We start from the raw sequence: 27523 nt of genomic DNA, 5'->3' as shown, positions 1-27523 counted from the left end.
CGTATGGAGCTGATAACTCAATTTCCCTGTACAAGAATACGGGGTAAACCTTCTGGGTTGATGACGATTGCTTGTGTGGCGATCCAAACGTCGTGATCTATTTGTATTTTTTCTACCTTCGTGACTTTAGCGAAAGAACCGAACAGTATGATCCGGAGAAGCGGGCAAAGCCGCTCCAAAGGCTGTGACCAGCCCAGCGATCGGCACCCTGGAGCGTGACGAAACAAAGTCTCTACGTTTCCATTTAAAGCTTTCGTGACTGCAGGGATTCATCTTCTTGGTTCTTTCGGTAAAGTCACGTAGAATGGAAATAAAGTCATAAAAATAAAACATAATAAAATAAAAATAAAACATAAAATATTTTGATAAAATATGTTTTATTTTATTATGTTTTTATTTTTATTTTATTATGCTTTATTTTTATTATTTTATTTCCATTCTACGTGACTTTACCGAAAGAACCAAGAAGAAAAGTCTCTACGCTTCATTCCAGTGTGACATATTTTCCCACATCATAACACTACACACAACTTAAACAATGAAAATACTGCACGTGTATACATCAGCCCATGATGCAGAGTCTTCGAGATTGGAGTGGTAATTACGGAACAGTCAATGCGGGTAAGTCACCCTTGACACTTCACATGACAGTGTTCAAGGCTCGGTGGAGCAAACTTGCTCCAGAGGCATTTCTGTATTCTAAGGAAATTATTAGACGCGCCTGAAAGTCGCACCGCATTTATGCAAATCTAGTCATACAAAGACAAAGGCCCCCCATGTAGCCTTTAACAGACTGTTGGGGCAAGTGCTGTTAGCGAGTAGCACCTGTGAAGGCCGACACGGCACACGAGGATGTGGGTGGCCAACACCACGCCCCGGCCGCCTTTGTCTCCCCAGTGGCGATGTTTACTACACACCGCACCAGGCACTAATTTGAGGCCGAGTCGAGCTAGGGGAGGCCCAGGACCGGTTCAAATAATCGTCACCTGATGTTGATCGTGAGCGGGAATCAAACTCAGGTTGCCAGGTTCGTAAGAGCAGCGCGCTTCCCGCCCCCAAATACATTGATGCAAGTCTGGTCACACACTCACTCACCGGATTATAAGACGACACGCCTAACTTTTAAACAGTGGGAAATCGAGAGAATGCGGTGATACAAAGTTCACGGTGGTGGTGTGGTGATGATGCAAGAGTGCGTCAAGAAACCCACCCGGCTCGCTCGACTCTCAAAAACAAATTCCACAGGCAGTGCGAGAGAGAATCGCGAACCCTCAATCCGCGGGACTCTTGCCGCTGTTGCTCAATGCTCGTAAAAAAGCAACGCACGTGGCACGCGAGTGGCATGCCACGTGGCCGTGCCCAGCACTGAACGCGTCACACACCCAGGGCCTCGTCGTCTGAGCTGGTTTCGTCCAGACGGGGCTCGGGGGTGGAGGCCGGGCAAAGGTGTGGGTTGTTCTATGGGTCAGGTCGCGCCCCTCACTCATTGTCACCCCTCACTCATTGTCACCCTTCACTCATTGTCACCGCTCACTCATTGTCACCGCTCACTCATTGTCACGGCTCACTCATTGTCACCCCTCACTCATTGTCACGGCTCACTCATTGTCACCCCTCACTCATTGTCACGGCTCACTCATTGTCACCCCTCACTCATTGTCACCGCTCACTCGTTGTCACCCCTCACTCATTGTCACCCCTCACTCATTGTCACCGCTCACTCGTTGTCACCCCTCACTCATTGTCACCCCTCACTTATTGTCACCGCTCACTCATTGTCACCGCTCACTCATTGTCACCCCTCACTCATTGTCACGGCTCACTCATTGTCACCCCTCACTCATTGTCACCCCTCACTCATTGTCACCGCTCACTCATTGTCACCCTTCACTCATTGTCACGACTCACTCATTGTCACCCCTCACTTATTGTCACGGCTCACTCATTGTCACCCCTCACTCATTGTCACGACTCACTCATTGTCACCCCTCACTCATTGTCACGACTCACTCATTGTCACCCCTCACTCATTGTCACGACTCACTCATTGTCACCCCTCACTCATTGTCACCCTTCACTCATTGTCACCCCTCACTCATTGTCACCGCTCACTCATTGTCACGGCTCACTCATTGTCACCCCTCACTCATTGTCACGACTCACTCATTGTCACCCCTCACTCATTGTCACGACTCACTCATTGTCACCCCTCACTCATTGTCACGACTCACTCATTGTCACCCCTCACTCATTGTCACCCTTCACTCATTGTCACCCCTCACTCATTGTCACCGCTCACTCATTGTCACGGCTCACTCATTGTCACCCCTCACTCATTGTCACCGCTCACTCATTGTCACCCCTCACTCATTGTCACGACTCTCTCATTGTCACGGCTCAGTCATTGTCACCCTTCACTCATTGTCACCCCTCACTCATTGTCACCCCTCACTCATTGTCACCCTTCACTCATTGTCACCCCTCACTCATTGTCACCGCTCACTCATTGTCACCGCTCACTCATTGTCACCCCTCACTCATTGTCACCCCTCACTCATTGTCACCGCTCACTCGTTGTCACCCCTCACTCATTGTCACCCCTCACTTATTGTCACCGCTCACTCATTGTCACCGCTCACTCATTGTCACCCCTCACTCATTGTCACGGCTCACTCATTGTCACCCCTCACTCATTGTCACCCCTCACTCATTGTCACCGCTCACTCATTGTCACCCTTCACTCATTGTCACCCCTCACTTATTGTCACGGCTCACTCATTGTCACCCCTCACTCATTGTCACGACTCACTCATTGTCACCCCTCACTCATTGTCACGACTCACTCATTGTCACCCCTCACTCATTGTCACGACTCACTCATTGTCACCCCTCACTCATTGTCACCCTTCACTCATTGTCACCCCTCACTCATTGTCACCGCTCACTCATTGTCACCGCTCACTCATTGTCACCCCTCACTCATTGTCACGGCTCACTCATTGTCACCCCTCACTCATTGTCACGGCTCACTCATTGTCACCCCTCACTCATTGTCACCGCTCACTCATTGTCACCCCTCACTCATTGTCACCCCTCACTCATTGTCACCGCTCACTCATTGTCACCCTTCACTCATTGTCACGACTCACTCATTGTCACCCCTCACTTATTGTCACGGCTCACTCATTGTCACCCCTCACTCATTGTCACCCCTCACTCATTGTCACCGCTCACTCATTGTCACCCTTCACTCATTGTCACCCCTCACTCATTGTCACCGCTCACTCATTGTCACCCCTCACTCATTGTCACGACTCTCTCATTGTCACGGCTCAGTCATTGTCACCCTTCACTCATTGTCACCCTTCACTCATTGTCACCCCTCACTCATTGTCACCCCTCACTCATTGTCACGGTTCACTCATTGTCACCCCTCACTCATTGTCACCGCTCACTCATTGTCACCGCTCACTCATTGTCACCCCTCACTCATTGTCACGACTCACTCATTGTCACCCCTCACTCATTGTCACGGCTCACTCATTGTCACCCCTCACTCATTGTCACGACTCACTCATTGTCACCCCTCACTCATTGTCACGGCTCACTCATTGTCACCCCTCACTCATTGTCACGACTCACTCATTGTCACCCCTCACTCATTGTCACGACTCACTCATTGTCACCCCTCACTCATTGTCACCCCTCACTCATTGTCACCCCTCACTCATTGTCACGACTCACTCATTGTCACCCTTCACTCATTGTCACCCCTCACTCATTGTCACAGCTCACTCATTGTCACGGCTCACTCATTGTCACGACTCACTCATTGTCACCCCTCACTCATTGTCACCCCTCACTCATTGTCACCCCTCACTCATTGTCACCGCTCACTCATTGTCACGACTCACTCATTGTCACGGCTCACTCATTGTCACCCCTCACTCATTGTCACGACTCACTCATTGTCACCCCTCACTCATTGTCACGGCTCACTCATTGTCACCCCTCACTCATTGTCACGACTCACTCATTGTCACCCTTCACTCATTGTCACCCCTCACTCATTGTCACCGCTCACTCATTGTCACCGCTCACTCATTGTCATGACTCACTCATTGTCACCCCTCACTCATTGTCACCGCTCACTCATTGTCACCCTTCACTCATTGTCACCCCTCACTCATTGTCACCGCTCACTCATTGTCACGGCTCACTCATTGTCACCCCTCACTCATTGTCACGACTCACTCATTGTCACCCTTCACTCATTGTCACCGCTCACTCATTGTCACGGCTCACTCATTGTCACCCCTCACTCATTGTCACCGCTCACTCATTGTCACCCCTCACTCATTGTCACCCCTCACTCATTGTCACCCTTCACTCATTGTCACCCCTCACTCATTGTCACCGCTCTCTCATTGTCACGGCTCACTCATTGTCACCCCTCACTCATTGTCACCCCTCACTCATTGTCACCCTTCACTCATTGTCACCGCTCACTCATTGTCACGGCTCACTCATTGTCACCCTTCACTCATTGTCACCGTTCACTCATTGTCACCCCTCACTCATTGTCACGGCTCACTCATTGTCACCGCTCACTCATTGTCACCCTTCACTCATTGTCACCCCTCACTCATTGTCACCCCTCACTCATTGTCACCCCTCACTCATTGTCACCCCTCACTCATTGTCACCCCTCACTCATTGTCACGACTCACTCATTGTCACGGCTCACTCATTGTCACCCCTCACTCATTGTCACCCCTCACTCATTGTCACGACTCACTCATTGTCACCGCTCATTGTCACCGCTCACTCATTGTCAGCCCTCACTCATTGTCACCCCTCACTCATTGTCACGACTCTCTCATTGTCACGGCTCAGTCATTGTCACCCTTCACTCATTGTCACCCCTCACTCATTGTCACCCCTCACTCATTGTCACCCTTCACTCATTGTCACCCCTCACTCATTGTCACCGCTCACTCATTGTCACCCCTCACTCATTGTCACCCCTCACTCATTGTCACCGCTCACTCGTTGTCACCCCTCACTCATTGTCACCCCTCACTCATTGTCACCGCTCACTCGTTGTCACCCCTCACTCATTGTCACCCCTCACTTATTGTCACCGCTCACTCATTGTCACCGCTCACTCATTGTCACCCCTCACTCATTGTCACGGCTCACTCATTGTCACCCCTCACTCATTGTCACCCCTCACTCATTGTCACCGCTCACTCATTGTCACCCTTCACTCATTGTCACCCCTCACTTATTGTCACGGCTCACTCATTGTCACCCCTCACTCATTGTCACGACTCACTCATTGTCACCCCTCACTCATTGTCACGACTCACTCATTGTCACCCCTCACTCATTGTCACGACTCACTCATTGTCACCCCTCACTCATTGTCACCCTTCACTCATTGTCACCCCTCACTCATTGTCACCGCTCACTCATTGTCACCCCTCACTCATTGTCACGGCTCACTCGTTGTCACGGCTCACTCATTGTCACCCCTCACTCATTGTCACCGCTCACTTATTGTCACCCTTCACTCATTGTCACCCCTCACTCATTGTCACCGCTCACTCATTGTCACCGCTCACTCATTGTCACCCTTCACTCATTGTCACGACTCACTCATTGTCACCCCTCACTTATTGTCACGGCTCACTCATTGTCACCCTTCACTCATTGTCACCCCTCACTCATTGTCACCGCTCACTCATTGTCACGACTCACTCATTGTCACCCCTCACTCATTGTCACCCCTCACTCATTGTCACCGCTCACTCATTGTCACCCTTCACTCATTGTCACGACTCACTCATTGTCACCCCTCACTTATTGTCACGGCTCACTCATTGTCACCCTTCACTCATTGTCACCCCTCACTCATTGTCACCGCTCACTCATTGTCACCCCTCACTCATTGTCACGACTCTCTCATTGTCACGGCTCAGTCATTGTCACCCTTCACTCATTGTCACCCTTCACTCATTGTCACGACTCACTCATTGTCAGCGCTCACTCATTGTCACCCCTCACTCATTGTCACCGCTCACTCATTGTCACCGCTCACTCATTGTCACCCCTCACTCATTGTCACGACTCACTCATTGTCACCCCTCACTCATTGTCACGGCTCACTCATTGTCACCCCTCACTCATTGTCACGACTCACTCATTGTCACCCCTCACTCATTGTCACGGCTCACTCATTGTCACCCCTCACTCATTGTCACGACTCACTCATTGTCACCCCTCACTCATTGTCACGACTCACTCATTGTCACGGCTCACTCATTGTCACCCCTCACTCATTGTCACGACTCACTCATTGTCACCCCTCACTCATTGTCACGGCTCACTCATTGTCACCCCTCACTCATTGTCACGACTCACTCATTGTCACCCTTCACTCATTGTCACCCCTCACTCATTGTCACCCCTCACTCATTGTCACGACTCACTCATTGTCACCCTTCACTCATTGTCACCGCTCACTCATTGTCACCCCTCACTCATTGTCACCGCTCACTCATTGTCACCGCTCACTCATTGTCATGACTCACTCATTGTCACCCTTCACTCATTGTCACCCCTCACTCATTGTCACCCTTCACTCATTGTCACCCCTCACTCATTGTCACCGCTCACTCATTGTCACGGCTCACTCATTGTCACCCCTCACTCATTGTCACCCTTCACTCATTGTCACCGCTCACTCATTGTCACGGCTCACTCATTGTCACCCTTCACTCATTGTCACCCCTCACTCATTGTCACCGCTCACTCATTGTCACCGCTCACTCATTGTCATGACTCACTCATTGTCACCCTTCACTCATTGTCACCGCTCACTCATTGTCACGGCTCACTCATTGTCACCCTTCACTCATTGTCACCCCTCACTCATTGTCACCCTTCACTCATTGTCACCCCTCACTCATTGTCACCCCTCACTCATTGTCACCGCTCACTCATTGTCACGGCTCACTCATTGTCACCCCTCACTCATTGTCACAGCTCACTCATTGTCACCCCTCACTCATTGTCACCCCTCACTCATTGTCACGACTCACTCATTGTCACGGCTCACTCATTGTCACCCCTCACTCATTGTCACCCCTCACTCATTGTCACGACTCACTCATTGTCACCGCTCATTGTCACCGCTCACTCATTGTCAGCGCTCACTCATTGTCACCCCTCACTCATTGTCACCGCTCACTCATTGTCACGGCTGACTCATTGTCACAGCTCACTCATTGTCACCGCTCACTGTTGTCACTGCTCACTCATTGTCACCGCTCACTCATTGTCACCGCTCACTCATTGTCACCGCTCACTCATTGTCACGGCTCACTCATTGTCACCGCTCACTCATTGTCACGGCTCACTCATTGTCACGGTTCACTGTTCTCACTGCTCACTAATTGTCACCGCTCACTCATTGTCATGGCTCACTGTTGTCACTGCTCATTCTCCCTTGAGGACCATTCTCGCAGTTGCATCACCACCATCATTTGGCATTGGATGTTTTCCCATTGTTACAGAGTCAAAGCATCGTTCAAGGACCCCGTTCTTATGGTCTCATCACGGCCACATCTGGGCTTGAGATCGTCCCCTTTATGCGACAGCCGACAAGCCTTTCCAGGGCGGCCATGCTTCGTGTCATCACTATATCGTTATCTATTCCCTTTGCTACAAAGGAAGGACCACTTTCACGGTCTCATCATCGTCACCGTCTGCTGGCATTCGGCCCTTCCCCCTTGCTTCTCCGTCTTCTTGGCTGCTTCAAATGTAACCAAACGGCGGTGGATAATAAAGGCACGTGCTCAAAGCGCCATAGTTGGATATTCCCGTGTCGATGCAGGTAGCAAGCATCATCTCAGTTTGGGCTGAGAAGTTGTCATTTTATTTTAGGTACGATATGAGCGGTTAAAAAAGAGCTGGACAAAAAAACTTGTAAAAAATAAAGTTTGTGATTTACCAAAGTACTACTGAAATAAAAAAAATTAACTGCAATACAATTAGACAAACTGCAATGACGTGTTCGAAGTTGGCGTCTATGTTTCAGGCTACATTCACACGACATAGACATGTGATTGAAGTTGGAATGTTACAGCATTTAAACAGCTCTCAGAGGATTGATTTGGCTCTGCTGAGATCCTGGCTTTGAATCTGGCTTTTAGCCACCCGTGAATAAACAGGCGAGTACGCAAGTTAATGGAGATTTATTTTTCTCAGCCCATTCACAACTTTACTGCACCAACAAACAAAAAAAATATTTTATCTTTCCACAAAATTGCAGCTTTGGGAATTACAAAAAATCGAGTTGACTGTCATGCGACGAACATTCCTATAACAGAAGGGCGTGTGTAAGAGCACTCGAGTGTATGGATAAGGTCACTTGATGGGAACTCAGAAGTAGTTCTGTCTTATCTCCTACCACGGGCAGTTCTCTCGAACATGGGGTGATACACTTCTCTGCAAAGGTTCTCAGTGGATACTTCATCTCATGAAACTAAACTCGCAGCACAGGTGGAATAACGTTGGGGGGAAAGAACCGTATTTGAATTTAAGAAACACACAAAATAATAACCATTTTTAAGGAACTCAACATTACTTTAACAATGCGTTTCGTAAAATAAACTTGGGGCTGTGTGAGGCTTTGGGAATAGTCAAATTTATTTATTTATTTTTCACTCTCACCATATAGAATCGTCGGTTGTTATAGCCACGAATATTCACGTGATGGCGCTTTGGGTGGTGGATTTATGCCAGAAAGGAGCCCCTGACCCCGACGTGTTTAAGCAAAAAAGGTGACGTCGACTTTGACTTCATGGGGAATTCGGAGCCCACAGCTCACTTGGCCGTGTCACGAGGGCGGACGCCCAGCTTGTAGAACACCGGGGCACGGCTAAGACCCTCGGCAGCTACAAAGTTGGGCCGAGAAGTCGCGTCGGGCCAATGGAACTTGAAGCGCTGCAGCAGAGACGTGAAGAACAGGAAGAGCTCCATCCTGGCCAGGTTCTCTCCCAGGCACACACGGGGACCTGGGGGTGGGGGGATAAGGATTTGCGTTCTTCTTTCGTATGACAGGATGGAAAAGCGATAAGAGTATTTATAGAATGCTCGCTCGGATGCCTGAGCAAATCACGCCGACTTACATCACGTCCGACCGATCGCAAAGCGCGCCAATGCCCTGCAGCCTAGCCAAGGACATTCCCCTGCGGCAGCTGCCACCGGGGCTGCCCCGGGGTGGGGGGGGGGGGAGTAGAATGCTCATGTGAGCCTCCCCTTGTTCAATCGTGTGACATAAACACGGGCCCATCCCGGGGCCCTCTTTTGTGCGAGCCCCGGGGGTAAATGACCTCCCTTGGCCCACCCCACATCTGGGCGGCCCTTGGCTAACCCGGTGCAGTGCAAAGGTGTACGGAGCACCAGCCTGGCAGTCGGGGGCAGGGTCACGAGTCGGGGTCATTGCTCCGTACCAGCAGAGAAGGCCAGGAAGGCGTCAGGCTTGACAAACTGGCCCGTGTTGTCCAGGAAGTGGTCGGGGTTAAATTCATTCGGCGTTTTCCACTGAGTCTCGTCGTGCAGAACCGACGTCAGGTTAAGTAACACCTTCGTTCCCTGTAGAAAAATGAAAGTTGTTTTCACGTACATAAGTATGTAGACATAACATCGTGTCTAGTTAGTTGTGTTTATAATGCTCGTTAACCAAGGAATGCCCGAGTTTGTTGGCTTTTTCAGGAAACTGCTGCCAAGTTTTCACAGCAGTGGGACGATTTTTGCTATAAACCTCCCAATTGAGTAATTTTGTGGGTGTCATTGCAAAGAGAGACGTCAAAGTCTTGAAAGCAATTTCAAATATTGACTTAAAGCTTTCGTGACTGCAGGAATTCATACTCTTTGGGTCTTTCGGTAAAGTCACGTAGATAGAAAAATAAAAATCATAATAAAATCACGACGTTTCAATCGCAACACGAGCAATCGTCTTCAGGTGAAAAATGACAGCAGGCCGACTGCTGAGGCAGGAGAAATATAGCGGGAGAGCTGCTGCTGCTGCTGCAGCAAGAGGTTCTGTAGGTTTGAGATGGGTGCAACCAAAGGGTAAGTGGGCGGGGCTAGAGATGGAATTTGCGTGTAAATGTAAGATCGCTGAGCCTGAAATACCTCAGGACTACGGTGCTGAAGAGGCGCCCATTGTATTGCTAGAGATTAGAGATTAGCGTGTCAACGTGAGCCGGCTCCCGCAGCAGCGGCTGTGTTGATGAGAAGATTGCCATGGCCAGTGTCAGAGAACCGGACACGCAACGAAAGCTGCGTCGTTGGCCTCTGCACTGAGAGACCAGCATGTCAACGCAAGAGAACCACCGTGCCAGGTGGCCGTGCCAGTGCGCAGCTTTCGTTGCCCACGAGGTGGCGGTGTGTCCGGTTCTCTGACACTGGCCATGGCAATCTTCTCATCAACACAGCCGCTGCTGCGGGAGCCGGCTCACGTTGACACGCTAATCTCTAATCTCTAGCAATACAATGGGCGCCTCTTCAGCACCGTAGTCCTGAGGTTTCTCAGGCTCCGCGATCTTACATTTACACGCAAATTCCATCTCTAGCCCAGCCCACTTACCCTTTGGTTGCACCCATCTCAAACCGATATAACCTCTTGCTGCAGCAGCAGCTCTCCCGCTATATTTCTCCTGCCTCAGCAGTTGGCCTGCTGTATTTTTTCACCTGAATACAATTGCTTGTGTTGCGATCGAAACGTCGTGATTTTATTATGATTTTATTATTTTTCTATCTACGTGACTTTACCGAAAGACCCAAAGAGTAGTAATTTCAAAGGCAGAAATTAATTCAAAACACAAGGGTTCACAGATCAGCCCCACAAAATACACGATTGTTACAGCTTGGATGATCATTGTTTAAAGCAGCTCACACCAGTCTCTCTAACACGAGTAACGCACATCACACAAGGGATGGGGTGCAGACATCGACCAGCAAGCGTGGGAATGCAGCGCTGTCGGTAACCAAGGCCGTAGCCACGGAGTCAACATTGGGGGGAGACCAAATCTTCCAGGGTGTCTGGGGGTCCCAACACAGAAAAATATCTACATTTGAAAACTCATTTCCTGCTTAAAATATTACAAAATTCACCAACACGTGGGATGGATTTTTTTTACAATAATGTCTACTAGGGTACATTGTATTACATTGCTCTGTTTTTACTTTTTTTACATTTCTTGATTCATTGCATGTAATGGCAGAGATTAGGAATTAATAAAGTACAACCATAACCACAATCATATAAACAGAAATCTATGCATTGTTATATTAAGACAAGTCCAGATATTGTGGCCAAGGTTTCAGCAAATTGATGTTTTTATTTACATAGCATAGCAATTTTTTATAGAAATATATTGGGGGGGGCATTTTGAGCATATTTGAATATTGTGGGGGGATGCGTCCCCCCCCAATATATATAATTACGGCCTTGAGGTAAACACTGCAAGCGGCTACACTTGACTCTAGACGACTGGCTCTAGACGACCTGAGAGGAGTTCCCTTGTCCACAACACTTCCCACCTATGGCAGCCTCCCTCCAACATCGCCGCTGTGAATAATTCATCTTCATGAGACCGAATCTCCACGCCCAACGCCGTTCACAATGCGGCTGTTTAGCGGAGCATTGGCAGCAATAAAGACACGAAATGTAAAACTCATCTCAAATGGCTCTCTGTTCATGTTGTGTCGTTTGTACCTCCTGACGATTTGGCTTTCAAAGCTCTTCATGCAATCACAATGTGGCAGAAGCAGTTCGATTTTTTTTTTAAATCGTATAGATTTCGATAACATATAACACTTTTCTTTACATTACTGTGAAAAGCAACGTCACTTTTACAGGCACGCAAAATAAAAATAAAAACCCACACAGGTGTCTAAAATCGATGAACGTTAACCTTGGGAATATCGTATCCTCGAAACTTGACGTCGGTGGTGGTAGAATGCAAGACGCCCAGCGGGGCAACGTTGGCCATCCTCTGGGCCTCGTGGATCACAGCGTCGGTGTATGGGAGGTTTGCTCGGTCCGTCGTGTTTGGCGAGCGATCGCCGCCAATCACCTCGTCGATCTCTCTCTGACAGCGCTCTGCAACGACCAGCGTGGTTAGCTACGTATGGTGCGAAAGAAGGTCAACGTACATGCATACCAAAGAGCCCCCATGTACCCTTAACGGCCGTTGGGGCAAGTGCCGTTAGCGAGCAGCACCTATGAAGGCCGGCATGGCACACGAGGGGGTGGGTGGCCAGCACCACGCCAGGCCACCTTTGTCTCCCCAGTGGCGATGTTTACTACACAACGCACCAGGTACTCATTTGAGGTTGAGTCGACCTAGGGGAGGCCCAGGACCGGTTCAGATAATCGTCGCCGGTGTTGGTCGTGAGCGGGAATCGATCTCGGGTCGTCGGGTTCGTAAGCGCAGCGCGCCGACCGCTGCACCACCGCTCCTCACAGCGCTCTGCAGTGCAGGTGCGAGGAGCAACGGGCCAAGCCTCATCCTAAAACCAAAAGCCAGCCGCCACTCGCAGTAAGGTGACCTGTCAGGGTTAAACTGCAGCCCTCGGAACTGATTTCTCACACCACTCATGGCCAAAAGGGTCCCTCCCCCAGCTCCAGGCACCTCGAGAGAACCCCTCCTCCTAAAGAGGGCAGTTTGGCCTATTCGTCCGTGGTGTCTTAGAAGAGGTGGGAGTAGCCAGACTGCACCCCACCACCACACAAGACCTGCCTGGGGTGCACCCCGATGATGCTGCTGGGTGGACGGGGGGGGGGGGCAGGGGGATTTAAGAAAGGCGCACCGTTGTTTCAGCTGCCCCACCGTTGGATAGAATTGGTGACCTCTGGATCGCAAGTCTGGCGCGGTGACCAGTATTGAGTTAAACCGTTTGAGCCAAAACACAAGGCGCGGAAACAAGGTTCGTGTTTCGCTGTTCAAACAAGCACGTGGTGGTATTCGTATGTGTTATTGGCCCTCAGACAATGATGGAAATTCGACATTCCCATGGCAGGGACCATAGAACATTCAAAGTTGGCTTCCCACAGAGTGATACTCATTTTGATCGACCCCCAAAGAGTCGATCGGCCGAGTTGACTCCCAACCAAGATTTGAACCGAACCGTCAGTCAACGGCTCTTGCCGTAGCACCGCCGAGATCCCATTGTAACAGAAAATACACATTTTTATCCAAATCGTTGTTGTTGCTGCTGGAGACATTCACAATTGACGTCAGACGCTTTCAGAAAACCGTACCCTGGATTTGGGGATAGGCCATCATGTAGAGCAAGGCCCATCTCAGGGTGGTCGAGCTGGTCTCGGTGCCAGCTATGAACAGGTCTCCGACCACGTTGAGCAGATTTCCATCGGTGAAGGTGGACTCGGGGTCCTGGCTCTCCTGCATGGCGCGCGCAACGCAGCATCCTCGTTATACATTTTGTGTGATTCAAGAACTCAAATAACGTGCAGCAAACCCGGAGCGATAGACCCTTGAAATTAGGGACCGACCGGGGGTGTGTCCGGGCTCGCCGCCCTACCCGTCGTAGGGGTAACGATCGGGAGCAGGGGTGGTTACGGGGAGGGACATCCTCTTAGGGGCACACCTACGTGGAGACATTTAGCCAAGACCCTGACCCCCAATTGCCATTTACTGTAGTTACAGTCCCAATTTTGGACACCTTCTACTTGAGCGGGGGGGGGGGGGGGGGGAACGGCTTCTTACAACGGTGGGCGTGGCGTGTGGTCTTAGTGGGCGGGGAATCTCACTGTGATGGGGGGGGCTTGTGGTGATGGGCAGGGCTTGTGGCTGTAGTGGGAGGACTCTATGTGGCCTTTAACATTGAGCAACTTATTTGGTGATAAGCCATCGGCAGTGGTACACAAATTATAATCATAACAAAATAATAAAACCTCAACATAGGACGGGGTGTGCTATGAAGAAGGGCTACTGCCCGAAACATCTATAGTAATCGGGGGGCATCCCTATTCTGGGCGGGGTTTCTCCGAATTGTGTGGGCCTTGTCGGAGTGCGGCATCCTTCTCTCTGGAGCGGGCGAGGGATGCCAAAACTCCTACCAAGTGACCGAGTGAACATGCGCAATCGTGTTATCGCTGTCACACGGCCAAGCCTGGCAGGGGTTCTCTCAGCCTTTTTCCGCGTGACCAATCAGGACCACTGGTTCCCCATGCTCCCCGGCGACACGTTGTCAACGCAACGTGTCGTTGGCGTTCCCAACGCGCGTACAAAACATTTCTCCTGCACGGTATCCATGCCACAGCCTGCACTGCCGCCCCGAAAGCCTTTAAACCCCTGGGTTAAGAAGCGTGCTTTATGACGAAAAGAGTAAAATATGCTCCGGATCGTGTTCATCGATACGCGTGTCATGCGGTGGTATTCCTCTTTTCAATTACTTTTTATGTTACCAGGTAAGGCCTACACAGAGCGACCTGGCCACACATGATAGCTCAACGAAGTGGCTTATCACCACGTGGAAATGTATGGCAACCAAATATTCTTAAACGCGTGACGTTGATTCTAAACATGGAAGGAAAATCCGGAGAACCCGGAGAGAAATGCACACGACCACGAGAGAGAGAGACACGCAAACTCCAAATATACGGCAGGCACCAGGGTCGGGATCGAACCCACGACCTCTTTTACATGGTTCAGTTTGCGCCGAGGATTGCTGCTAGCGCATTGTGACACCGGGTCGGGCGAGTCTGACATCGCGCTCTAACGAGCTCCCGTTGCGTTACAAAAAATAATAATAAAAAACTTATAACGAATATACACAAATAATGAGAAATTAAAAAAACGTAAAAAAAACTGTCGAAAGTCTCGCCTTCTCCATCTCGTCCAAGTAGGCGTCGATCAGGTCCCGTGGTTGGCCGGCCTCGCGTGTTTGCCGGTGCTCACGGATGCGCTCCTGAAAGAACAGGTTCACTTTGTCCGCGTTCCGGAAGATGAGCTGGTGGGGGCCGGGCCAGTCTTCCAGCCATGGCATGAATATGCATATCTACGGAGAGACGTGAGAAAAATAGACCGTCCAAAAACATGCGTTGAGATTGCGCCCATAACGTTATGAACATCCCCGACGTTACGAACATCTCATTGACCGCAGTTGTTCTAGTGCCGGCACAAAGTGAACACAGCACAAGTGTTCATCTCCTTGGTTCTTTCGGTAAAGTCACGTAGAAGGGAAATAATAAAATTACAAAAATAAAACATAATAAAATCAAAGTCTCACGACGTTGCGGCCGCAACACAAGCAGCCTTCCTCAGGTGAAGAAACAGAACTATCGGAAAGACAGCGCTCCAATGAACACTGCTAAGCTTGGCAGCGTATTTTAAGCTGGGTGGGAGGAGCAGAGCGCCTTGACATATCAACAGAAGAATTTAGCATTGAAGCAGCTGTGTTAATGTGAGAGATTAGCAGGATGTTAAAGTCAGAAATTAGCATGTAGCTGGGAGATTAGCATGATGTTAGTGTGAGGGATTAGCATGTGAGGGATTAGCATGCAGTCACGAAAGCTTTAAATCGAAACATAGCACAAGTGGCTACCGGTCTGCCAGTCGGTGGGCGATGCTGCCAATTGTTTTTTTCCCATTAAGCGATGTGCGCTAAAAAAAAAATTCATTTGGACGGTGACGCCCGGCAAACGTGGCCAACTTCTCTCTTCTGAGATAGCGTCATGGGATCTTTAACGTCCACCGTAACGCAGAGAGCGCACGTTTTTTGGCGGCTACGCGCCTGCAGTATTTGCTGGGGCGGCCAGGAGCTTGAGCCGCAAACGTCCGCAAAGAAGCGGCAAACGCAATAACGCTCGGCCACGTCGCAAGCCTCTGGTCCGAGTCCTCTGAAGTGACGGCACAGATTACGTGCCATGATCAAAGTGTCGTCGTTGCCGCCCAACCGGCTTGAGCGTGTTCTCGCCGAATAAAAGCATCTTGCGTGCATTTGCCTTCAAGCACAGCCCACGTGGCACGATGTTCAACGTTTAGCTCCACGTGCTGGGAGCCTCTTCGGTGAAGTCAGTTCCTGAAGTGGACATTCAGTTCCTGAAGAAGCTCCCAACACATGGAGTGAAACGCCTGACACAATGCCGAGTAACAAACCTTCATTCGTCGTGAGTGCAACGTGAGTCCAACTCAAAAAAACGCAGCGTCACCCAGCCGTGTTTCTCGACTCGTTTGTCGCGTTCGGCTGCACGCCAACATCACGGCTCCGGTTGTGCAGCGGAAAAAGCAACCCAGCGCCTCTCAGAGCAGCACCGGGCCGGCCCGGCACGAAAAACACTTCAAATAAAAGCCTTAAAAGCGAACGCTCGTTGAAGATTCAACTCCTGCTTGCCTTCCCTCTCCAGCCGCCTTCGATCCTGAAGTTCTCGGCGAAGAGGTGCAGAAGGTTGCGGAAGCGCTTGTCGTCGTAGTCAAAGCGGTTCCCAAACACGATCGAGCAGATGATGTTTGACACGGCATTATTGATGCTGAAGTGGGGGTCGAAGGTATCACCTGCAACCAGACACAACGGATAACATTTGCCAACGGTGATTTCCACTACGTTACTGCGGTGATCAAATGTGCGTGTGTATGTTGAACTTCTTGCACACCGTACGTAGCCAAACGTCCTAATCGGAGTTGCGGGGGAAGGACAACAAACTAAACACAAAAAGCAGTTCGAAAGAAATTAGTTTTCAATCTAGAATTAAAGGTGCGTAGCTCCAGTGGCTTCTGAAAGCGCCGCGCGATGCGGTGACCGCCGCCTTTGTTCGATGGCCCAGCAGCCAAAATCCGCTGCTGCGAGGATGACTACCGGAGTTCGCTTGGTGGTTTATGCTCCTTGGCGATATCAGCAAGATGCAAACAAAAAACATACTATGATAATATATGCATTGTCCTTGAAACTGATTGGTCTACACCAAGGGACGGCTTTCTTTTGAGCCTCGACCCAATTGGTGCTCGACCAGATGACGCCAAGAGGCGTACAGCTCAAAGGCAATGCACTATCAAAGTAATGAGGGCTCGGGGTGAGCATCTACATCATTAGACCTCCTTTGCCAGTACCAACATGTAATACTAGGGTTTTTCCCCTTTTTTCTGGCAACAAAACTGAAACCTTTTTACAAGGATTCATGTCTGCATTAACCACAATACCTGCAGTCAAAATGCAAACAAAAAACATACTATGATAATATATGCATTGCACTTTGACTGCAGGTATTGTGGTTAATGCAGACATGAATCCTTGTTAAAAGGTTTCAGTTTTGTTGCCATAAAAAAGGGGAAAAACCCTATTATTACATTTTGGTACTGGCAAAGGAGGTCTAATGATGATATCAGCAAGGTATTGTGGTTCATTTATGGCAAGCACTTTGTGTGTAATGAGTGCGACCTGATGGTCAGCACACTGGACTCGCAATGCAGAGATTGCTGCTTCAAATTTGATCTCCTCACATGGCAGATATGTACGCCCGCCTCTGCTCATCAGGCAGTATGCATACACTACAGTGAGCCAATCAGTAGGTCAGAATGATAATCTGAATATTTATTTTTACTGGAGGAATCCGATGAGCTATAAAGCTCTTTTTTTCACACACGTCTAGTTCACATCTGGTTGGGTACAGTAAAACAGCCTACGGAATAAAATGGCGCATTTTTGTGCATGACGCACCGGCCACTTGCCTCCTAACAACGGCAGCTCGTACGTACGTACGTACGGGTATGTTGAGCTTCTCTCGCACCGTACGTAGCCAAACGTGCCAATCGGAATGCATCGCTTCACGCGGTATGCGATGGCTGTCGTGCAGAGCCACTGGGTTGAGGCGGCGCAAGACGGGAGGGAAATTGCGGGGGGGTAGGCGCGATAGACGAAACCGAGGCGTGGAAGTGCGGAGCTGGGCTGGCATCGCGCTGCGGACTGCATGACTTCGCGGTTCTCAGGACGGCTGGTGTGTTTTTTTACGACAACCTGCGAAGACGAATTAAATAATTATAGTGGGGGGGGGGGGGGTGCTGGTGGGTGGGGGGATGCTTTGGGGCTCAACACAGTGATGCGGCTCGCGTTCCCAAGCATTCGTGCGCTCGCTCGCTCACCGGACTCCCGGAATGTCTGGACGAGGATGGCCACCTCCTCGTTGATCTTCTCCTCCAGAGACTTCTTGCCGAGACCGAAGTTGCGCAGCGTGGAGAGGGCGAAACGCCGCTGCTGCTTCCAGCTGTGGTTGTACCCCGCCGTGATGATGCCTGCAGCGAAGCGACCGTTGCAGATTGCACGTTCAAGTCTGGCCACGCGATGTCGGATATCTACAGCCGTCCCGCTTCTGACCTAGCAAGTCTGGGTTTTCAATTGTTGTGTTTGTTTACCTCTCAAGCGTATCGTGTTCGAACAACACACACGGGGGGGGGGGAAGTGTGGCTATTTTCTTCAAGAGCGGGGACATTTAAGAGTTGCCGAATTGCGAATGCGAAAATTCAATCTGTTCATCACGTAACCAGCCGCTGCCCTCCACAGCCGCCGAGAGGAGTGGGTAGAAGAGGTTTGTGAATGATGGAGGAAGGTGGGGACCTCAAGTGGCCTCTAGGAATCTCTGTACGGCCCTGCTGCCAGTATACTAAACATTCAGAGATGTAAACAATCATCGCTTTATAATAGATTTCATTAATTGATCGTCATCCTCTTCTGGATGAGCACCCCCCACCCGAGCCGTCGCCATCTCTCACGGCCTCGCGATGCGACGATCCGCCCGGTACGCGCACACGAGCCCATTTCATCGCTCCATCTCCCACGATGGACGTCCTGAACTAAAACGTTTTATTTTACCAGGTAAGGCCCACTGAGCTATGTAGCTCTTTTTGAGAAGCGACCTGACGAAGTGGCTTATCATCACGTGGAAATTTAAAGCAGCCAAATATTCTAAATACGTGATTTGGATTCTAAATGTGGAGGGAAAAACCGGAGGACCCTGAGAAAAATCCACACGACCACTGGGAGAGAGACACGCAAACTCCAAATATACAGCAGGGTCGTGATCGAACCCACGACCTCCTGCATACCTGGCGAGGGATTTAACATCTTGCTACTGCGGCACTTACACAGCAGCGACGATTGCCATACAGGAAGCAACTCCTGACACCATCGAATGGTTTCCAGGACTCAGCGCCAATCTACAATAAGTAGTGGATAAGTGCCGCTATGCGACGGTATGCCATGCCGGGTACTTCCATAAACACCAAATACGTAAACTGGCACTTTTCATAACGGGTCTTATTCTTGTGCCACAATGTTTCTGCAGAAGGGAATCGGCCAGTGAAGATGGGCTGCAGGACGATTAGGTTTCACACAAGTTTCACTATCGAAACCTAATATTCTGTCCAAAATACCTCAACGCATTCGTCAATACCACTGCCTTAAAAAGAGAAAAAGTATAAATATACTCGGCGATGTTTCAGGTAATGGCCCTACTTCACAGCAACGCAGAGCAAGCACGTGGAGAGGCCGTCGCTCTTCAAATGCCACGTGGACAAGAGCGGAAGGAGTAGAGCAGCTCACCGAGGCCCTGTGTGATCTTGGAAACGATCGCCATCCAGGGGCGGCCGGCAAACTCCTTCGCGTGGTTCACCAGCGCATCCCTCACGGCATCGAAGCCATTGATGACCACACACAGCTCACGGCCCAGCAGCAGGCTGTACACGTCGCCGTAGCGCTTCGAGAGCTGCGTACAGACGTCGAAGGCGAAGCGATTTATTTTTTCTGCTCACGTGAGCATCGAGTCGACAGTCATCGCCTGTTCACAGCCCCGAGCCAGTGGTGGTGAATTCTGCATTCCTATGGCGGGGCAGGGGGGGGGGAGAGTCTGTTCATAGACCAACCGCTGTTGACGTGTCCACAAAATGGTAACTATATTATCGACCCCGGAGGGATGATGGGCTGAATTAAAACCCAACCAGAGTTTGAACTCGCAACCTCTTTAATTACGAGCCGATAGCTGCACCGCTGGGCCATCCCAATGGCATACAGATGGGTCAGCACATTCCGATGCTGTGGCCAGTTATAGAACAACAGACACCGGTGTTGAATTTGCAAACATTGCTCACCCTGGGTATATATATGTGTTGAATTTATTTCGCACCGTAAATATCCACCAGCGCTAATTTGAACGCCTCTTACTTTCTGATAGTTTGCGGCAAGGGGTAATTGCTGTTGTGGATGAATGATTTGTGGACGATAGACATTTGGAATCTTTTTTTTAATCCCAAGGGTTGTGTTTACCATTGTTGTTGCCAGAACATACTAAGCTTTGCCTGGACAAGCGCTAAATACATTCTCAGTTCTCACTATTGCAAAACTTAGGGGTGATTACATCATAAAATAATTTGAATTTCTAAAGCAATCTCTTGTACGACTTTCTGGTGGTGATAATTTACGAAATGTATTTTTTTACACAATTTATTTAAAATTCTGCGAGCATTGTCATGCCATGAGAACTTTCACGAAGCCACGCTATCTGCTTCCACCCCACGGAAGCAGATGTATGCACAGTATTTGTATTTTGAACTTCTTCCCACCGTAAATAGCCAACTGTGCTCATCGGAGGACAGTTGGCTAAGCACAAAAAGTAGCCCCAAAGAAATGAGCTTTCAATCGAGATGACTTAAAAGTGCATAATTACAGCGGCATCCTAATATCGTAAGGAGGGGCGTTCCAGACGGCCGCAGAAGCGCGTCTGAAAGCGCCACGCGATGCGGTGACCGTCACAGAATAACAACAAGTCACCACCTTGTGCAGGGCCGTGCCGGGCTCCTGCGTGGGCAGGGAGCCCAGGTTGCCCAGCAAGGGCAGCGCCCTGGGGCCGGGCGGGAAGCCGCGTGGCCGCTGGACCTTGCGCCACTGGAGCAGCAGCAGGAAGGTGGCGAGGAAGAGGAGGCAGGTGGAGAGCGACGGCGAGAACAGGGACCAGGAGGACGAGGAGGAGAGACCGTCCAGCGCGGAGGAGCCCAGCAACGCCGCCATGGCAGCCTGGGCATGAGGACGAGGGCGGCGGTGAGTGGGTCAGTGGGTGGGTCAGTGGGTGGGTCAGTGGGTGGGTCGGTGGGTCAGTGGGTGGGTGGGTCAGTGGTGAGTGGGTGGGTCAGTGGGTGGGTGGGTCAGTGGTGAGTGGGTGGGTCAGTGGGTAGGTGGGTGGGTCAGTGGTGGGTGGGTCACTGAGTAGGTGGTTCAGTGGGTGGGTCGGTATTGTCAGTGGTGGGTGGGTCACTGAGTGGGTGGGTCAGTGGGTGGGTGGGTCACTGAGTGGGTGGGTCAGTGGGTGGGTGGGGGGGTCAGTGGGTGGGTCACTGAGTGGGTGGGTCAGTGGGTGGGTGGGGGGGGTCAGTGGGTGGGTCACTGAGTGGGTGGGTCACTGAGTGGGTGGGTCAGTGGGTGGGTGGGCGAGTGGGTGGGGCGTGCGGGACGGTTCGGCCAGGTGAGAGTAAGCGAGAGTGGGTGAGGTGAGGTGAGAGTAACGAGGGTGGGTGGGTGGGTGAGAGTAACGAGTGTGGGTGAGGTGAGGTGAGAGTAACGAGGGTGGGTGGGTGGGTGAGAGTAACGAGTGTGGGTGAGGTGAGGTGAGAGTAACGAGGGTGGGTGGGTGGGTGAGAGTAACGAGTGTGGGTGGGTGGGTGAGAGTAACGAGGGTGGCTGGGTGGGTGAGAGTAACGAGTGTGGGTGGGTGGGTGAGAGTAACGAGGGTGGCTGGGTGGGTGAGAGTAAGCGAGAGAGGGTGGGTGAGGTGAGAGTAACGAGGGTGAGGCGAGAGTAAGTGAGAGTAACGAGGGTGAGGTGAGAGTAAGCGAGAGTGGGTGGGTGAGAGTAAGTGAGACTAACGAGGGTGAGGTGAGAGTAAGTGAGGGTGAGGTGAGAGTAAGTGAGAGTAAGTGAGAGAGGGTGGGTGAGGTGAGACTAACGAGGGTGAGGTGAGAGTAAGCGAGGCGATGATTGTTGGAGACGGAGTGCGGCGAGGAGCTGATTCAGGAAGAGGTGAAACGAGGGAGCGTGTGGCGGAGGATCAAGATTTGGACCCGTGCCGTGTTTCACGAGGACACATGAACACACTCCAGGGAGCGGGCACATTAACATCCACAGGAACATTCTCGTGAACACGTACGAGCACACACTCTCTACACAAAGCACATGCCGAATTAACACACGCTCAACAAATAATCTGCACAGTTCCCCGTATTGTGTACGAAAAGAAATACACACTGCAATGACGATGTAAATATGAACACGAACGCTTGAAACGCACTACACATAACACAAACACATGAACACACACACACACCACATGTTAATACACACACTCTCTTGTGCATGCACACACGAACACACAGAGCCCAAGCAATGTACAGTACCCATAAACACACAAACAAAACACACACAACCCATAGCACTTACACATGAACACCACACAACCCATAGCATGCACACATGAACACCACACATCACCACACGCACAGACAAGCACATGTACGCATGAACACACACATACTGAACACCCCCCCCCCCGCGCACGAATGCCTGAACACGCCACACACGAACGCATGAACACACCACACACGAACGCATGAACACACCACACACGAACGCATGAACACACCACACACGAACGCATGAACACACCACACATGAACACACCACACGTGAACGCATGAACACACAACACGCATGAACACACCACACACGAACGCATGAACACACCACACACGAACGGATGAACACACCACACACGAACGCATGAACACACCACACACGAACGCATGAACACACCGCACACGAACGCATGAACACACCACACATGAGCACACCACACGCGAACGCATGAACACACCACACACGAACGCATGAACACATCACACACGAACGCATGAACACGCCACACGCGAACGCATGAACACGCCACACCCGAACGCATGAACACACCACACACGAACGCATGAACATGCCACACACAACGCATGAACACACCACACACGAAAGCATGAACACACCACACATGCACGCATGAACACACCACACACGAGCACATGAACACACCACACACGAACGCATGAACACACCACACACGAACGCATGAACACGCATGAACACACCACACACGAACGCATGAACACACCACACACGAACGCATGAACACGCCACACGCGAACGCATGAACACGCCACACCCGAACGCATGAACACACCACACACGAACACATGAACACGCCACACACAAACGCATGAACACACCACACACGAAAGCATGAACACACCACACACGCACGCATGAACACACCACACACGAACGCATGAACACGCCACACGCGAACGCATGAACACGCCACACCCGAACGCATGAACACACCACACACGAACGCATGAACACGCCACACACAAACGCATGAACACACCACACACGAAAGCATGAACACACCACACACGCATGAACACACCACACACGAGCACATGAACACACCACACACGAACGCATGAACACACAACACACGGACGCATGAACACACCACACACGAACGCATGAACACACCACACACGAACGCATGAACACACCACACACGAACACACAACACACGAACGCATGAACACACGACGCGAACGCATGAACACACCACACACGAACGCATGAACACACCACACACGAACGCATGAATAACACCACACATGAACAAACCACACATGAACGCATGAACACACAACACGCATGAACACACCACACACGAACACACCACACACGAACGCATGAACACACCACACACGAACGCATGAACACACATGCATGAACACACCACACACGAACGCATGAACACACCACACACGAACGCATGAACACACAACACGCATGAACACACCACACACGAACGCATGAACACACCACACACGAACGCACCCGCAGAGCATGTGAACATGACACCGTCAGCTAAGTTGGTCAGCAGCTGCACAACTCCACGGTAGCAGCGGTACACAACCTGAGGCGTGATTGTGTTGTTGTTTATTGTTGTTGTTTGTTGTTGTCCGAGACAGCTGCTGTGTCGAGGGAGCCACTCCACACACAATGGCCATGCGCAGGCTTCCTCCTCACGACGCTCAAGAAGAGGGGGCCCCATCCCACACCTCGCCCCTCACTCACTCACCCCTCACTCACCTCGCCCCTCACTCACCTCACCCCTCACTCACTCGCCCCTCACTCACCTCACCCCTCACTCACCCCTCACTCACCTCGCCCCTCACTCACCTCACCCCTCACTCACCTCACCCCTCACTCACTCACCACTCACTCACCCCTCACTCACCTCACCCCTCACTCATCCCTCACTCACTCACCCCTCACTCACTCACCCCTCACTCACTCACCCCTCACTCATCTCACCCCTCACTCATCTCACCCCTCACTCACTCACCACTCACTCACTCACCCCTCACTCACCTCGCCCCTCACTCACCCCTCACTCACCTCGCCCCTCACTGGTTGAGAGAGGAGGGTGATGGTAGAGAGAGGAGGGTGATGGTAGAGAGAGGAGGGTGATGGTGATGGTAGAGGAGGGTGATGGTGATGGTAGAGAGAGGAGGGTGATGGTGATGGTTGAGAGAGGAGGGTGATGGTTGAGAGAGGAGGGTGATGGTGATGGTAGAGGAGAGTGATGGTAGAGGATGGTGATGGTAGAGGAGAGTGATGGTGATGGTAGAGGAGGGTGATGGTGATGGTTGAGAGAGCTCCGCTGCGTTGCCGCTCACCTGCTGCTGCTGCTGCCGCTGGACTCGCGAGGCCTCTTGGTGAAAGGGCTTTGACACCCGGGTGGAGCTCCAGATCTAAACAACAACAACAGCTCTGGGGTGGTGGTGGTGTTGTCACGCAGTTTGCATTGCAGTCGACACGGCGAGTGCGAGAAGACGTCGCAACGTCCGACCAACGTTTCGAATGTTCTGCGGGGGGGGAGGGGGGGATGCTGCACGTGGCCGAGCGGTTAAAAGTGGCCGAGGGTTGTTTTTTTGTTATTTTTTACAAATCTGGTTTTGGGTGGTTTCATCTTAAACATTCCCCAGCCACTGAGGCGCAGCGATGTTTGCACGCAACTTGGTTCGCAACGAGCAATAGCGCGGCCTTCAAAAGGAGAAAACCCACAAAGTATACAGCAGTGGCTGTGAGATGTTAACTACCTCGCCTGGTATGCAGGAGGTCGTGAGTTCCATCACGACCCTGACGCCTGCTGTATATGTGGAGTTTGCGTGTCTCTCTCTCTCTCATCATCATCAGGATGGCTGTGAGATGTTAACTACCTCGCCTGGTGTACAGGAGGTAGTGGGTTCCATCACGACCCTGACGCCTGCTGCTGTGTATTTGGAGTTTTGGTCTCTCTCTCATCATCATCACGATGGCTATGAGATGTTAACTACCTCGCCTGGTATACAGGAGGTCGTGGGTTCCATCACGACCCTGACGCCTGCTGTATATCTGGAGTTTGCGTGTCTCTCATCATCACGATGGCTATGAGATGTGAACTACCTCGCCTGGTATACAGGAGGTCGTGGGTTCCATCACGACCCTGGTGCCTGCTGCTGTATATTTGGAGTTTGTGTCTCTCATCATCATCACGATGGCTATGAGATGTTAATTACCTCGCCTGGTGTACAGGAGCTCGTGGGTTCCATCACGACCCTGGTGCCTGCTGCTGTGTATTTGGAGTTTGCGTGTCTCTCTCTCTCATCATCATCACGATGGCTATGAGATGTTAACTACCTCGCCTGGTATACAGGAGCTCGTGGGTTCCATCACGACCCTGGTGCCTGCTGCTGTGTATTTGGAGTTTGCGTGTCTCTCTCCTCGTGGTCGCGTGGATTTTTCCCCGCGTCCTCCGGTTTTTCCCTCCACATTTAGAATCGACATCACCACGCGTTTGGAGTTATTTGGCTGCTATAAATGTCCACATGCTAATAAGCCACTTCGTTAAGCTATCATTTGTGATCGCCAGGTCGCTTCTGAAAAAATATCTACGTGGCACAGTGGATCTTTAACTTGTAAAATAAATAAACGTTGTTTGGTGTTTATTGGTAAGGACTCCCCGTTTACGAATCAAAAACAAAAACATCTTCATATTTTCTTCCCTTTGCTCTAAACAAATATACTTAAATGTGGCAAATCGGAATGCAAAAATTGCGCTTTTGTAAATATCCTCACTTTGCAATGATTGGGAAATGCATTGTTACGTGGTATAAAATAAATCAAATAAAACGCCATAGCACACGTGCAGTGGGGGAACACATTCCTGCGGAGGGGGCTGGTAGGAAATTTGAAGTAATTACGAAGTAATTTTGTACGGATATTTAAGGCAAACTTGTTAGGCTCGTGCGCAGAAGAAAGCAAAATGAAAAGTGAGTAGAATTATAAAACGACGCCAGAAAGTGCAGTAGAAAGAGGTCCCACCAGAAAGTGCAGCAGAAAGAGGTCCCACCAGAAAGTGCAGTGTAAAAGAGGTCCCACCAGAAAGTGCAGTAGAAAGAGGTCCCACCAGAAAGTGCAGTATAAAAGAGGTCCCACCAGTCGCACCAGAAAGTACAGTGTACAATCCCCTGCCTCCCGTGAATTAGTCCCGGTTGGGCTTCCAGTCCACTACGTTTCCTACCAGTATAATCGCACCATCACGAGCTGACTTTCGATTCTGGGTGGAACTGGCCCAGAACGGTGTGGATCCGTGCCGAGTCGAGAGTTGTTCAATGTTCAGCCTCGGCCGCGTGGCCGCATTTCATCCTACTTAGTCGCTTTTCCTGCTTTTAAATTGTTTCTGAGAGAGAGAGAGGCGACGAGGAGGAAGCGATGAGGAGGCACGGCTGTGGTCGGGTCTGGTCCACGCAAAAAAAAACAACAAACTGGGCAGGTAGCTCGGTTGGCCCAGGCCCTGTTGCAGCATTTTCGCGGATCGGATTTTTTCCCACAGCCGCCCCGATTAATACAGCGAGTGTATTCTAAATATCTGACTGGATCCGACGGGGGATCGGGCACATTCCGGGATAATTTGATAGTCGACAGTGATATGTGTAGCAGCAGCCACCATACCTGTCAACCCATACGGTTTACCCGTATTATTGTACAGATAAATTATCAGGTCCATACGGCGAACAGGCGTTTCAATACGGGCTTTGTAGGTTGAACGTTAAGATCTATAAGGACACGGGGTGACCAATAAGGTCTGAATTGATATGTAATAAGTAAGGCACTGATAAGGTGTTGACAGATTTGAATTGAGAACTCGTACCCTTAAGTGAATGTGCCGTACTTCCAACATTTGCTGAGTAACTCGCAGCTGTTCGAGGACGAGATAGTTTGAGGATGTTGCATGTTTAACTAAGGCATAAATATTTATAAATAACGCGATCTAACCCAAACACCTTTATTATGAATAATATTGGTCGCG

The 27523-nt window shown here is 50.6% G+C and overlaps 1 protein-coding gene across 1 annotated transcript; it reads right to left on the bottom strand.

Annotated features, from left to right (window-relative positions):
• Positions 1-8246: 8246 nt before the first annotated feature.
• LOC116949609 (cytochrome P450 2J4-like) lies at positions 8247-26854 on the bottom strand. Its single transcript, XM_032967084.2, has 11 exons — positions 26735-26854; positions 24849-24923; positions 20860-21099; positions 19633-19795; positions 18177-18326; positions 16435-16595; positions 14926-15099; positions 13340-13481; positions 11991-12178; positions 9522-9663; positions 8247-9083 (listed from the first exon to the last, which is right to left on the bottom strand). Exons 3-11 carry the CDS (start codon positions 21091-21093, stop codon positions 8893-8895), a joined length of 1545 nt encoding a protein of 514 aa, XP_032822975.2. The 5' UTR covers positions 21094-21099; positions 24849-24923; positions 26735-26854; the 3' UTR covers positions 8247-8892.
• Positions 26855-27523: the final 669 nt, after the last annotated feature.

This window comes from Petromyzon marinus, chromosome 37, assembly GCF_048934315.1.
Source record: "Petromyzon marinus isolate PM22_M1 ecotype Great Lakes invasive population chromosome 37, UKy_Petmar_22M1.pri1.0, whole genome shotgun sequence".
NCBI lineage: Eukaryota > Metazoa > Chordata > Hyperoartia > Petromyzontiformes > Petromyzontidae > Petromyzon > Petromyzon marinus.
The sequence above is the reverse complement of the archived record's forward strand: the minus strand, read 5'-3'. Positions and strand labels throughout refer to the sequence as shown.

What these genes read in the sequence shown, in the direction of transcription:
- LOC116949609 (XM_032967084.2), bottom strand. Translation starts at nt 21,093, where the DNA reads ATGGCGGCGTTGCTGGGCTCCTCCGCGCTGGACGGTCTCTCCTCCTCG. An exon ending in CAAGATCACACAGGGCCTCG is followed by an intron (nt 18,327 to 19,632) that starts GTGAGCTGCTCT and finishes GCTTCGCTGCAG; the next exon opens with GCATCATCACGGCGGGGTAC. An exon ending in GAGGATACGATATTCCCAAG is followed by an intron (nt 9,664 to 11,990) that starts GTTAACGTTCAT and finishes ATTTTTCTACAG; the next exon opens with GGAACGAAGGTGTTACTTAA.